General features: G+C 48.9%; 2 protein-coding genes across 5 annotated transcripts in view; one reads left to right on the top strand and one right to left on the bottom strand.

Moving 5' to 3' along the window:
• Positions 1-14,482, top strand: part of TRAPPC9 (trafficking protein particle complex subunit 9) — a 509,122-nt gene that overhangs the window by 71,224 nt on the left and 423,416 nt on the right. For all 4 annotated transcript variants that reach the window (XM_027077960.1, XM_027132545.1, XM_027077959.1 and 1 more), the window contains one exon: positions 551-694. In XM_027077960.1, coding sequence (XP_026933761.1) covers positions 551-694 — 144 coding nt within the window. The remainder of the gene's footprint in view (positions 1-550; positions 695-14,482) is intronic.
• On the bottom strand, positions 1,130-6,099 carry LOC113604972 (protein CEBPZOS-like). The gene has a single exon (XM_027077963.1). The coding sequence runs from the start codon at positions 3,582-3,584 to the stop codon at positions 3,342-3,344; it is 243 nt and encodes an 80-aa protein (XP_026933764.1). The 5' UTR covers positions 3,585-6,099; the 3' UTR covers positions 1,130-3,341.

Genomic DNA, 14,482 nt, shown 5'->3' with positions numbered 1-14,482 from the left:
CTTTTCTGTTCTTATACTTCAGAGAAATGCTGTGCTTTTTAAGTTTATGGCCTTGGTTGTTGATAATGAAGGCTCATCAAATAGTATTTTCTTGAAAAAAAAAGTATGCTGTAATTCAAATACATGCCACTGAAAACATAATATTTTGTCATAACCTTATTATAAGTATTTCAAAGTGGGTTATTTTAAAAATTGTGTCTTTGCAGAAGAGAGAAAATATTGGGTTGGCCAAAAAGTTCGTTTGGGTTTTTCTCTAACATCTTGTGGAAAAACCCGAACGAACTTTTTGGCCAACCCCATATAATATAAAGCATTTTTTAAAAACATAAAAAACCAAAAAACCACGTGAACAGGCGCATCATGTGAGTGTGCTTCTCCAGGATAAACACAGGGGAAATGCTTTGGTTGCGCTTTGAGCGTGGTGGTTGAGGCGTTATCTTGAAATCACGAGTTTTACACATTAGACATGGCTCCAGCGGGCTCATGTGTCGGCCCTGTTGCCAGTGCGCCCCTGAAGCCCTGCTCTGATGCTCTGTGTCTTCTGTCGCAGGCACGCACCGAGGCTGGGCTGCCGTCCAGATGCGTCTGCTTCACGAGCTGGTCTACGCGTCCCGGAGGATGGGGAACCCTGCTCTCTCTGTCAGGCACTTGTCCTTCCTGCTACAGACCATGCTGGATTTCTTGTCAGATCAAGGTGAGTGGATTCAAACTCCAGTTTTCTCCCAGGAAAGATGAATGAGTGCACTCCTGGTGCTGGCCCCCGTCAGCACCGGCCCAGGATCGGGTGGGTGATGTCCTCCGTGCCCTCACCTCCCTGGGCCCCTCTCAACACACACTACTGGCCCTTCTCGCTGCTCTCAGCCTCCGGCATGGGCTCCCCTTGCCTTTGCCTACGTTTTATAAAATGTAAGTGTCAAAGTGTAACACTTACATGCAGAAGTGCACGATTCACAAGCACACTGCTCAGGGAGTTTTCACGAAGTGACCACGTGGTACCCAGCACCCAGATCGGACACAAGACTGGAACCCCAAACACCTCTGTGCCCCTTTTGGTCAGTGCTCCCCTCGCGGGCAGCGTCTGTCTTGACCTTCTGAGGGATCATGCATGTCTTTGCCCACACATCAGGGCAACGTTCTTCTAGGTCCTTGCCTCCGTCACCTTCTCTTCTCACACAGTTCCTGGGTGTCACGTGTTTTTTGGGTTTCAGTCACAATCCGTTTATCTCCAGCCCAGGCCCCACCCTGAGCCCCAGGTGTTCTCCTGCTGCCTGGGTGCCGCACAGGCCCTTGGAAATCAGCCCTCCGCTGCCTGTGTCCCAGCGCCCTGTCTGCCTGTCCCTCCCGCCGGGTTAGCATGAGCTGTGGGTCCCCTGGGAAGCACTCTTGGATGTGATGCAAGTGCGGGGCGTTTATTAGAAGTGCTCTTGGGATCGACACCCACTGAGGGGAAGAGAAGGAGGCAGGTCTGGTTGGGCAGAGGGAAGCTGGGCCTCGGGACAGAATCTGCAGGGGCCTGGGCGGCCCCCGGGAGCTCCGGGCTGGGGTGACCCTGGAGCCGTCCTGCATCATCCCGCAGGCCGGCCTTCTGCCCCCTCTCCGAAAGGTCGTACAGGTTCTCGTGGCGAGGTCCCTATCTCCCTGTGGAGGGCACTGTCTAGAGAGGACGCCGCCCAGAGCCTTGGGGGTGAGGCCTCAGCGGGGCCTCTGGCACTGGGATGGCCGCGCTGTGTGCAGAGGAGCTGGGTCTCTGTAATCACACACCCAGGGGCTGATGCAGCTGCTCCCAGGAAGGGGAGCACATCCCTTCCCTGAGCTGCTTCCACCTCCCCCTGCCTCACCTGCCTCGTCCTGGACTTTTTTCTCGCAAATACACATCTTCTTCCCGCAGCGGGCCTTTGCCCTCACCCCTTGCCTGCACCTTGTCAGCCATCTCCCCTGGGTCTGCACTTCCTCTAGGCTGCCTGTCACAAGTCCCAGGGGACCCGTCGTCCTCCTGCTGTTCGGTCTCTCCCCTCACGCACTACTCACGTTGCACCGACAGAGCTGGTGCCTGTTTAGTCGGCCTGTCTTCCCTGCAGAAGCCCCAGGAGAGAAGGAACTTGGTGGTTATTTAAGGTCATATTAATTAGTGATCCGAAGACGCTGGGTCTAGAAGGAGAGAAACTTGGGATATTTGACCCTGTTGAACAAACCGCTGCCTCATAAGGGCCTGTGTGTAATGGTATTTGGTTAATTGGAGTCTTCTGAGAAGAGGACTGAAGTCAGGAGGACCAAGGGTTCCCTCCACTCACCCCAACCTCTAATTACCATAACCTCAGATCAGTAATTAAGTTCTTCCTGGGCCTTCATTTTCTCATTTGTACAACTAGGATATTACAGATTGTGTGGCAGCTTGTTATTATTTTAATGATAGTATTTTAATTGATTGGGTGACCTTTCTCCTGGGGAGCTCATGGTACCATTCACAGAGTTGATAACTAACATTTCTAAATATCACCGCATTGAAATGAAATACGGAAGAGAGGAGTAGCCTTGTCCTTGGACGGGAACCCGTCTGGGTGTTTGCAGAGGGAGGCAGCACAGTCTGGGGGTTCTTGCCTGCCCCTCCACATAGGTCCCCCCCGCCCGGTGTGTGCCAGTGCGCGGGAACTCACAAGATGGGTCTGGGGCCAATTGTTTTTTGTTTTTTTTTATGACGAATTTTATTCCAAAGTGGCTCTAGTAGTATCAGAGACATTGATGTAGGGTTTGAATATTGTTTCAGGTAAAGTGACAATGGATAAAAGCAGTATTTCTAGTTAATATATTTTTAGATAATGGGATTTTAAATGTGTGAGTTAAAAATGTAATAAATATTAATGAACTTATTTACAAAACAGAAACAGACTCATAGACAATAGAAAACTAACCTATGGTTACCAAAAGGGAAAGGAGAGGGGAATAAATTAGATAGACAACAATGTCCCACTGTATAGTGCAGGGCACTGTATACTCAATATCTTGTAATAAACTATAATGGAAAAGAAATGTAATAAATATTAAAAATAGATGTTTTACTATTTTATCTACTTTGAAAGATTTATCAATTCAGAATTATAGGGGAGATTTGTTTTTTTAAAGGAGAACCACTTTATTTTGAGTAGTAAACAAAACTGCATTTATAACATAATAAACAAACCTTCCTTCAATTTCTTCACAGTTAGTCCAAAGAATAAAACCTCTGACTTAATGAAAATTTACATTTAACCTTAAATATTCTAAAATCCATCCATGTCAACTTTGGAATTTTAATCTTGCCTGATACTATGAAATAGGGCAAACCTTGATCAATGGGCAAATTCCTAATTTTTGCTGTTCAGCCACTTTTCTGGATCTTGCTCTCTGATTCCGTACATTCCAGAGTGTTCAATGGATTTGTAATGAACTTCCAAGATGAAGGAGAATTTCTTGCTCATTGTTTGCCTGAAACCTTGGCTTGTGTTCATCTTTTTAAACAAAAAATATGCTCCAAAAATGCCCACAAGTTCAGCTAGTAAAACTCCTTTAAAGATCTTCTTTGCCAGTGGATCCAGAGTACAGGCCATCCTGAGGCACGTACTCGCGGGGCTGCTGGGACCAACTGTTTACATGAAAAGAGTAGGGTGTGGGGAGGATGCCACGGTTAAGCCTATAGAGGAGTCCATAGTAAATGATGGATATGGGAGCATCATGGGGGAATTGACAGTTCTTTTCAGAGGTGGAAGAATGGTTTGGGTAATGTTCCATGAAGGAGGTGACCTTGACCTTGAAGAACAAATTGGTGTTTGCCAGACAAGACTGAGAAGAAGGAATAGCTTCAGGTAGGAGGACTTTCTCCAGTTCTGGTGGAATTAAGAGGGTTTGGTTTATTTGGGGAATGTTAGATACAGTGATTTGTGTGATTCTGTTGTCTGGGATTTTGGGAAGGAAAGTGGATGATCAACAGTAGTGCAATACGATCCTGCAATTCCACTCCTAGGTATATACTCAAGAGGTTTGAAGACATACACCCACATAAAAACTTGCACATGAGTGTTCCTAGTGGCATCACGCATAATAGCCAAAAAGTGAAAGCGGCATCCATCAATGTCCATTCACTGATGGATGGATAAAGAAAGTGTGGCGTGTCCACCTGGATTTCTCATTCTCTTCCTCTCCCTCATCCCTTCTTCCTTTCCACTTTCCTTCCTTCTTCTGGCTAACATTTGTTCATCCTTCAGATCTCAGTGTAGATAACCACTTCTGTTGTTTTCTACAAAGCCTTTCTTGGTCCCTCAAGACTACCTTGTGTTTCTTTGGAACATTTCCACTGGAGTATGTGCTTACCCATCGAGCACTTTCACCCACTATATTTCGATCGCTCAATTGATTGACAGGCTCCACACTCAGGCTGCAAGCTCTCTGAAGGTGTCTGTCTGACTTGCTGTTTTTCTTGTCCCTGTCACCTAGTGGCTTGTGCTGGCATCCACATAGGGCTGAACGCATTAATAATAAATGCTTTTCCTTTTTTAAAAGTAACTTTATTGAGATTTAGTTCGCAGACCACAGTTTAAAATGTGCCCTTCAGTTTTTTAGTGTATTCACAGATATGTGCACCTGCTAACCACAGTCAATTTAAAACATGCATCACTTTGAAAAGAAACCCTATTAGTGGCTAGTTAAAGCCACTGTGGCTGGTTAGTGGCACCTTCAGTACTCACATCCTGTTGAATGCATTAATAATAAATACTCTCTTTCTTTTTATGGTTTATTTTCACTGTTACTGGGAAGGCTATGGTGAGCGTCTTCAGCGCTTTGGCTTTTCGAGCAGGAGAGAGATTTTGTCAGGAGAGGGATTACTGGGTCAGCCATTCTGAACACTTTTATTGCTGTTGAAACATATTGGAAATTGCCTTCTGAAAGGATTGTTCTAATTATAGCTCTGGCAGCAGTGCTGCTCATTCAGTATGTAGAAAACGTTGCCTTATTGTTTTAATTTGTATTTTCTGGGTAAGTTGCAAGTTTGGATATTTGTTCTGTGTTCCTGTTTACTAATTGTATCTCTTTTATGTGAGACTCTTTTACAGTCTTCTGACTGTTTCCCTGTAGCTTGTCTCATTTGTTTCTCATTTCTTGGGAGGCAGATAGCATCAGGCCACTGTGCTGAGGTCTGTCACGCTTTGAGATGCTAATGAAGTCCTTTGCCCAAAGTCTGTCAGTTACTATGAGAGATACTCATACTATGAAATGTATCTTGTGCCCGTAACATACCTGGATGGTGTACAGCGGGTTTGAAAGAGTTAAGACACCTCCTGAAAGTGCTTCACTTGTTTTTGAACTAAAGCTGAAAGTAGCAGGAAAATCTGTTTTAAACATTTTATGATAGATCTCTTTAGCATAATACGAAACTTGAAACTGTTGCTGGAACTCTGAGAAATACATTTAACGTTACAGAGGATTAGCTCAGACCAACATATGTGAATTTAACAGAGAGTATGAAACGCTCTACATTTGACCCACATTGGCCATCCTTTGGTTTCTTGAATACGTCAGGATTTTTGCTTTTTGGTGTTTTCTTGTCTCAGGACGTCGGCTACACTCTTGCCAGCCGTCCCGCCTTCAGCTCTGGGGTGGGTTTGTGCAGGTGGCCTCCCCATCCCCGCCCTCACAGCGTCTTCTGGTCATGTCCCGACTTTTCTTCAGGGCGGGCAGTTTTTATGGCTGACCCTCCACTTCCTCTCTTGATAAATCCCCCTCTAGGAGAGTCGGGCCCCTCAGGGACAGCAAGGCTAAGTTATGGGACGAGGGGCCGAGCTGCCTGGGAAGAGAGGGGTTTCCTCTTTTCTGCCGGGAGAAGCGTGAAGCCCCAGGAACAGCTGGTGACCACACTGGGTCGTGTGGAGAAGAGTCTAGGAGTGGAGCGGACTCTTCCTTGTGTGGTCTTCTCCATCCCAGCAAGCACACTGTAATCCAATCCCTAGAGCCCTAGGGCCTCCCTAACTAGAACGTGCTTTCTAAGAAAGCAGTGACTCTGCTTGGATCACTGTACCTTTTTTTTTTTTTGCGGTACGCGGGCCTCTCACTGTTGTGGCTTCTCCCGTTGCGGAGCACAGGCTCCGGACGCACAGGCTCAGCGGCCATGGCTCACGGGCCAAGCCGTTCCGCAGCATGTGGGATCCTCCCGGACCGGGGCACGAACCCGTGTCCCCTGCATCGGCAGGCGGACTCTCAACCACTGCGCCGCCAGGGAAGCCCCTCATTGTACCTTTGTAGCATCTAAAATAGTCGTAGGTGTGCCGGAAATATTTGTGGAATGAGTGAGTGATGGTGGCAGTGATCAGTGACCGCTCAGGAAGTACTCTGGGAGGGGGGTTTTGGAGGGGACGTTGGAGTGCAGTGCTAGGACACTTGTTTTGAAGGTGCATTTAAATAACATTTTACCATGGTGTTTGTTCATACTTTAAAAGTGATGTGGAATGGCTGATAGGAGTTATGAGGTGATTGATCCCTCCTGCTCACCCACCCGTCACTCCTTGTCGGAACCTCTGGCCAGATGATTTACTTGCATGGATTTAGGGTTAAGGAAAACCCAGAAGAAGGAAGAGATGGAGTCTCCCAGGGAGGGCTGAAGAAGCGCTCATCAGGAGGCAGCAGGTGCTTGAGATGGGCCCTGGAGAGTGAGCAGGTACTCAGCAGGTGTGTGGGACACAGGTGGGGGGAGGTGAAGGGAAGGAGTGTTTAGGGCAGGGCTTGCATGAATGAAAGAGAAGGTGCCGCTGTGCTTGGGCTGAGGGATGCGGCTCAGTCCAGACCTGGGTCTTCTGCTGCTTCGGGCGTGGCAGTGCCTGTCAGGTAACGCATCTCATCCGTAAAGTGGGAATGGATGCCCGGAGGACGGCGTCCTGGCGTTCCTCCCCGGCACCCCTGTGTTCCCGGGCTGCCCGGCTGCAGAAGGCCACAGCCGTGTGAGGCCCGTTGCAGGGGTGAACACGGAGGTCCTGCCTGGTGAAGTGGCCCGTCCCAGCCCCACAGCCAGTGGCAGAACGAGCCTGGACCCCTAGCCTCTCAGCTCCTAATATGGGGGAAGGGAAGCCACTTGCCCTGACCCCTCTTGACAGAGACGTTTTCGTTTAACTGCCAAATGACTGCCTGCTTCCACGCGGCGTTCGAGCTGCTGATGGCAAATGCGTTCCAGCACAGTGCTGCTGCCCCCTGGCAGTGGGATGGTGATATGTGTGTATTTCATCAGAGGGAAAAACACTCGCTGAGCTTGGAAACAGCTTCAAGGCAGCCTTTGGTGCACAGAGGACCTTGTTTATGGAAAAGGAAGAATTACCGCTTTGAAAACAATGACAAAGCTGTGAAAACTGCAGTTCAGTTAGGGTTCTAAATGCACGCATGCATACGTAGTACACGCGTACCATTAAAGAGAAATTGTCCCGACACTTGTTAACATGGCAAGGAAGACTGTTCCAGACAGCTGCAGTAGGGTCAGCTCTGTTGCGGTAGGGGAGAGAGACTGGGCTCCCTCCGAATACAAGGACAAGTGGGGATTCAGAGCCAACAGCAAAGGGAGTGGGGAGTGGACAGAAAATTACTCAGAGGAGACGTCGGGCTGGGGAACTCTGGCGCAGTTGGCCTAACAGGATTCTCGCTGAAGGCAAGCCAAGGACTTAGACGTCAAGGGGGGGTCGGGTGGTGTGAGGAACTTGATCAGATATTGAGGGTGATCGGATATCAAGGGTGGGGGGACTCTCGCTCACCTAATTAAGTGGGATCCTTGCTACAGCTGGACTAGGCGGGGCGAGGACAGGGCCTAGTCAGAAGTAGGGCACTGAGCAGCCTGCATCAGGGAGAGGTTCTCTGTCATTACGCACACAGGTACGTACATGCACGCGTGCTTTATGACCGGGGTTTGACTGTACGCAGTGTGGGGGCTGGCTGCACGGTATGTGGAGCAGTTGCTTCTGTGTATGCTGCCGGATCCTGAAGCCCTCAGGCAGGCAGTCGGAGAGGCGGTTGGGAAGGGGAGGTGGGTGGGAAGGAAGCACAGACGAGCAGGCACTTGTGAGGCTGAGCTGGACCCCACCCCACGGGGAGGGACAGGAACCGTGCTGGTTTCTCAGCACCTCCCAGCCCCCAGCTTCGATGATGGGAGCCCCTGGAGGAGCGGCCACCTGGCCCAGGAGCTGGAGAAGCTGAAGCAGAGGGCCTGGGGGCGGCTAGAGGAGCTGGGGGAGGGATGCTGCCTCCACCCCACCACCCCAGCAGTGTCGGTGGGCGTGCCTGTGCCTTCCGGGTCCCCATGCACGCTGGCTCAGAGTATGCAGGGAAGGGGCTTCTGGGAAGTGTGGATTCAGCTTAGCTAAACGCACACACTGGTGAAGATTTGACTTCGTGGTTTGAAGGGCACGTCCCCTTTCAGGAAGCGGGAGATGAGTTCCCATTGAGAAAAAGCATTCCTATTTTATATTTGCTTTCCTTGCTATCATAGTTGACATTTTACTTCTTGTTTTAGTACCGGGAACAACTTTTTGTTTTGATTTCTCTTTGATGAGCCCGTAGTTATACATTTAGATGGGCTAGACAGGAATAATTCCTCCGTTTCCTCCCCCGCTGCTTCCTTCTCTCTTTGAAAACTGTTCATCTGAGATTACGTGATGCTTTTTGAACGAGAGTGGATTGTACTGTGAAGAGAATCAGAAAAAGTAGGATTGCCAATTCCTTTAAAAATTTTGGTTTTTACATGTAAAGTAGATAGGTTTTTGAGTTGTGAGTGCAATTGCAGTAGACCCGTAAGGCTCCTGAAGGTGTATTTTAAGGGTTCTAGGAATACTGTGCAGACGATGAAGGACAAGGCAGGGGTAAACGATGGCATTGGGGAGCTCTCCTTATCTCCTTTCTGGAAGTGTTTATTGATCATCTCCGTGACTTGGACACGATGCTGGGTCCATGCAGTACCAGAGGTGACTTTTGGGTTGAGCTGGAGGCCGAGGGACAGCGGCGGCAAGGCTGTGGGGCGGGGCATTGCGGCAGCTGTGCTGGCGGGAGCGAGGTGCGAGGAGTTACGAATGCTCCCGGCGTCTTTTGGCCGAGCAGTGTTTAGTGTAACAGGATGCCTGCAAAACGTGGGGCTAAGGGATGGCGGGAGATGCAGCCAACAAGAGAGACTGGGTGGGGTGAGGAGGCCCTTGGTGCCAGTCCTGTGGGCGGGGTAAAGGGAGGCTTATCTGCACGGTTGTCACACGTCACCTCCTTCTTCATCTAGGGGAAGCAAAGAAGGAGGGACAGAGGATGGAGGGGTTTCGGGAGGAACTGGAGAAGCTGGGTCGGGTATTTTGGACTCAGAAACCAGCTAAAATGGAAGAAGCCAAAGCTTGTTACCTTCCACCCCAATCCCTAACCCTCACCTAAAACAACCTGCAGGGAGTTTTAGGTTTTGGGGGTTCCTTAAGTAGAATGGTAAATTTATGTTCGCTACCATCTACGTTTTATCTCTGAGCATCATTTTTGGAGGGGGGGAGACCCTGGGTTCAAATGCCAGGATTATCACTTGCTGCTTTTGTTTCCTTTACACTCCCAGCCCCTTCGAGTCCCTTTGGGTTGTCCCTTTGAGTCTGCGCCTCCGCCAGGTGTGCCCAGTGCCCCTGGGCTTCAGCTGCTACCTACTTCGTCTCCCAGAGCACCCTTCATCACTCAGCCTCTGCATCTCGACCTTATCCGAGGTCCAGGCCTGCAGGTCGCCCATCGCCTTCAGACTCCTCTCTGTTGGCGTCTGTACTTCCAATCAGGGCTCGTTTCCCATCCCTTCCTGCTCTCGTGACCTTCCGCTGTGACCTCAGGAACTCATGGTCTGTCATAGCAAAGGCCCCTGTTTCGTCTCAGCCTCTTTTTTCCCCTGAATGTTCCATTAACCTTGTACTAAGGTAGTGACTCTTTACCACAGAGTTTGCAAATGTGTGGGAATGTTTCTGGTAGAACCTTGACCAAGGGGTGTCATTTGTGTTTCGCAGGAAGGAACGAGGCCGCTAAATGCAGGTCTAACGCAGGTGAATAAAGCACAGAAAGCGCTGTCCTGCTCAGGATGCCGGGGGTGCTCCCCCGGAGCCACAGTGGGAGGGGCCAGCTCATTCCCCTAGGCGCTGCTTCCCGGGCCACCCCTCAAGATGCTGCTGTTTTTTCCTGCTGCACGCCAAGTGCCTCGGGGCCTAGAGGTGGCAGAGAAGTCCTTCCCTATTGCTACTTCCAGGCAGTCCTCCTTGGAACCCCCAGCTCCTCACAGCAGGTGTGCTTCTCCTTTGGCTGTGGCCACTGACGCGCTGTGGTCACTTCTCCCCGCTCCTGGCTCACCCTGTCCTGCAGCGCCGCCACTGTCTGTGTCCTGGTGGCTTCGTCATCCACTTTGAGGGTCCAGTCAACACCATCCTTATCTTCTCCGTCTGTTTCCTCCTGGTGAACTCACAGGCCCACGTCTCCAAGAACTCTCTGCACACATGGCTCTTGTATTTATTTCTTACACGGAGCTCCAGGCCGGAACGCCTGACTGCCTACGCATCCTTCCCTGCCCCGTCTCAGCACGTGGTACCACTCTCCGTCCAGCTGCTCAGACCACAGACGGTGAAGTCAGTCTCCATCCCCTTTCCCCCCATCAGACCCCATATCTAAGTCCTCCTCAGGCAGTCCTCCGGGTTTTACCTCCCAAACATCCCCATCCGGCCCCTTCTCCCCACCTCTGTGCTTAGAGGGGCAGCCTGAAACCACCCCCGCCCCCATCACTCAGCTGGGTGTGGATTTGGTTCTTTGGTTCAAATAAGGCTTAGCCCTGGGGGAAATACATTTTGAAAGCAAGTAACGCTCAGCCCACAGTTAACTCAGAATTTACAGGCCCAGTTCCAGAGCCCCGTCCTGGACCCAAGAACTTGCATTTCACAAGGACCTGGGGAGGCCAGTGCAGGAGGTGTGCTCCGTGGGCTGAGAAATGGGCTTTGATAAGAACAAGTTGTTGGTGGGGAGTTTTTCACTGGGGCCATTTCAGGGTCTTTGCCTCTTTCTGGAAAGCAGGCTCCCTTCTTCCCCTCCGTAGCCACCATTCACTGGGTTTGGAGTAAAATGCATAGAGTCACCGCTGCGGCCCTGGCTGCGCTCAGAGGGGTTCCTGCCTTCTTTAGTGCCCCTGCTCGTGGGTAGCAGATCCGTGAGTTGTGGGCCAGTGAGATTTCTTATGGATTCTACAGTTATTCATGTGAAAGCTCACGTAAAGCGATACAAGTTATGTCACATTTAGTTAGAGATGTGCTGTCACGTTTTTATTGGAAAGAAGGACCCTGAGGCTGACGTGGAATCTGAGGGTGCTGATGCCCTGTGTATCAGCCCGACAGCCACCTATGAGGGCGTTGAGGTGGTGACACAGGGCGGCACAGCGTCGGGCGCAGGACGGACTGGACAGATGGACACACCTCCTCCGCGTGCCCCACCGCCCTGCACTTTCACTTACCGTAGTTCTAGACTATTGTGAATTAAAATTACTTTTCTGGCCATCTTTTATAATCCTGGGTTTTAAAATATCTGTTCTTCACATTTTTTTGAATTTCAGTAAATTGTAAAATGGCATTGAAAATAAGAATGCATTATTTTACTAGATTTTGGTATCAGACATCATGGGTAAAATAACATGGCTATAAAAATTGAAAGTCTCCTACAATATGGACCAACTTGAAAATATGCAGGCTTTGGGTTTAAAGCCCTGTGTGTTGTGTCTTGTTCCCGCTATGAAGAACATACAGGCCTAGATTTGAACTTTTGTCCTTTGGCTTCATAGCAAAGCATAAAGAGCTGCAGCATGAACCCTGCCCAAAGATGAAGGCCATAGTTTTTTTTTTTTTTTTTTTGCTGTACGCGGGCCTCTCACTGTTGTGGCCTCTCCCATTGCGGAGCACAGGCTCCGGACGCTCAGGCTCAGCGGCCATTTCTCACGGGCCCAGCTGCTCCGTGGCATGTGGGATCTTCCCGGACTGGGGCACGAACCCGTGTCCCCTGCATCGGCAGGCGGACTCTCCAACCACTGCACCACCAGGGAAGCCCAAGGCCATAGTTTTTATATTGTGAAGGCATATGTATTATTCTGCTTCTTGCTTTCCATTCCAGACATGCTCTTTCCCCATTGCATTTTATCCCCAGGTGGTATACGTTGTTTCTTCTGGAGTTTTGAGTTAATATGTTCCATTTTTCACCTGGGTGGAGGAGGAGGCGGTCTGAGTACATGAATTGTTACCTTGCAGAGTCCTGGTGGGAGCTCTTCAGTAAAGAGCTGTCATTTGTCTCTGTCGCAATTTATACAGTCCCTTTTGTTTGTTCAGAAATAGAAGAGGTTGAACAAAAACCCAGCAGAAATGAAGGGAAGCTTTTGACTTCCTTTAAGTTGTGTGTTGATGAGATAAATGCTGTGTAGGGCAACATAATAAGTACCTGCTAATAAAATGCATTCTCAGTAGAGCAACCACACACGTAAAATAATGAGGTGAAGAAAAACTATCAGTATGTCAAAATCCCCAGTATATTAACTGCATTTACTAGTTATGGGAAAATACTAATTTGCCAAGTCGTAGGTGAGCCAAAGTAGAGCATCCTGGGGTGGTATCAAAAGGGGCACTCCGCACCTTCTCGAAGGATTTAGTCTTGTGGGACACCGTGGTCTAGATGGTGTACGCTTTTCAGCAGTGGAGTGGGGCCTGCTTTGCTGCTCACTTGCCCACCATCTGCTGCACGGAGTGCCAGCCTGCCACTCTCTCGGGCAGGCTGCCATTTCTGGTGCAGGATATGGTGACACATTCTAAGGATGCACCTTGTCTCCCAGGTCGTCCTTTCTCATCTCTCTTCCACACAGAGTATAAAGTGATCTTCCCAAAGCAGATATTTATAGCAATCTATGTGTGAAGGCTGGACAGCTGGAATTGAGACTTTTTTTTTACCCCCCAAACCCCAGCCTAGCATAAAGTCTGGCTCATAGGGGCTCAATACGTGCTTGTTCAATCGAATTGCTTGTTTTCTCTGCATTATTTCCTCATCAGGAAAGTGAGGATTATGTCTACCTTGCTGTGCTGGTGTAGGGAGTTGAGGCGCTGTATGGAAAGAGCCGGAAGCGTAATACATGCTCAACACATTGTAATTCTTATTGTTTCTGTTGATTTGTTTCTGACTTCCGAAGCGTTTCAACACATGTGGGTCTTAAACTGGAGAACTGTACCGTTTTCTATTTTGATGGTATGTGTATCATTCATGGGGTAGTTGAATGGCCTTGGACAAGATGCCGGTGTCCCTGGCCTGGGCTGCTCTGTGTGTAGGATGGAGACAGTACAACATTGTTTCAGCAAGGAGAACAGTGCAGAGAAACATATGGGTCATGATCCTTGGATTGAGGCAGACCTGGGTTTGCCTCCTGTGTCTTCTGATTAAATGTAGCCTTTGAGAATTTACTTACTTTACTAAGCCTGCTTTCAACTGTAAGATTAAGAAGATAATGTCTGATAGTGTCTGGAGGATTATCAGAAATAACGTGTAGCAGTCACTTGGCATCCTGCCTGCAATAGTAGAAGCTCGATAAAATTAGCATCTTCCCTTACTTCACCTACTTGAAAAGTCAGTGTTTCTCCCCATAATGCTATACAGTTCTTTCCAGCTTAAAGAGCTTTTGGTGGATGTTATCAGAAGTTTCAGCAGCAGAGTAACCTGTTAAAGTTATAAAAAGAGAGTTTCTCTGCAGGATTTTCATAGTTAGGTGGGAACAGATGGGGAGAACCTTTTGGCTGTGTCTGACTCTAATCTTTGACCAATTTCCTCTAAAAAATGGTTATCTTGGCAGGTACTTATTTATTGCTAAGGATGACTAGAATGATTAAAATATAGGTTTCTCTGTATCTGGAATATGTCAGAGTAAGAGAAGAGGAATTTCTGAGTATTAAATTCAAGCCAAAATAGAGCAGTACGGTTTTCACATGGAAGTATTGAGTCTGAAATTTGAAGCAACTGGGAAAGGGTGTGCACACTACCTGGACCAGGACCGTGGGTTTGGCGTAGATTTCCGGATAGGAATCAGCACGAGGGGTGGGGGTGGGGGGGGGTGGTGGTTGGGTTTCCCAGGTGTGACCTCGGGCCAATCACTTCTCTGATCCCTGGCCTTCACTTTCCTCTTTGGTAAAAAATGAAGCAGTGAGACCGGATGACCACTCATACGTGTATATTCATTTATCAAATTAGCTCTGTATTAGGTATTGCATCTCAGAATTGATTGAGAATTTTGAATCTGTTAATACTTTCTGTCATGTCAAGTGAGGAGTTGAAGATGTGCTCCAGTAACTTGCTGAGCACCGGAGAGGACAGCTGACCTGGAGCCCTTACAACAGTGGCCCTCAAACTTCTCGATCATGGCCCATAGTAGGAAGTACACTGCGTGTGAAAAAACACACGTTTCATGAAACGACACCCATTC

The sequence above is a fragment of the Aethalodelphis obliquidens genome, unplaced genomic scaffold (assembly GCF_003676395.1).
Source record: "Aethalodelphis obliquidens isolate GAN/ISIS:26980383/991018 unplaced genomic scaffold, ASM367639v1 scaffold41, whole genome shotgun sequence".
Lineage (NCBI taxonomy): Eukaryota > Metazoa > Chordata > Mammalia > Artiodactyla > Delphinidae > Aethalodelphis > Aethalodelphis obliquidens.
This window is presented reverse-complemented; position numbering and strand designations above follow the sequence as displayed.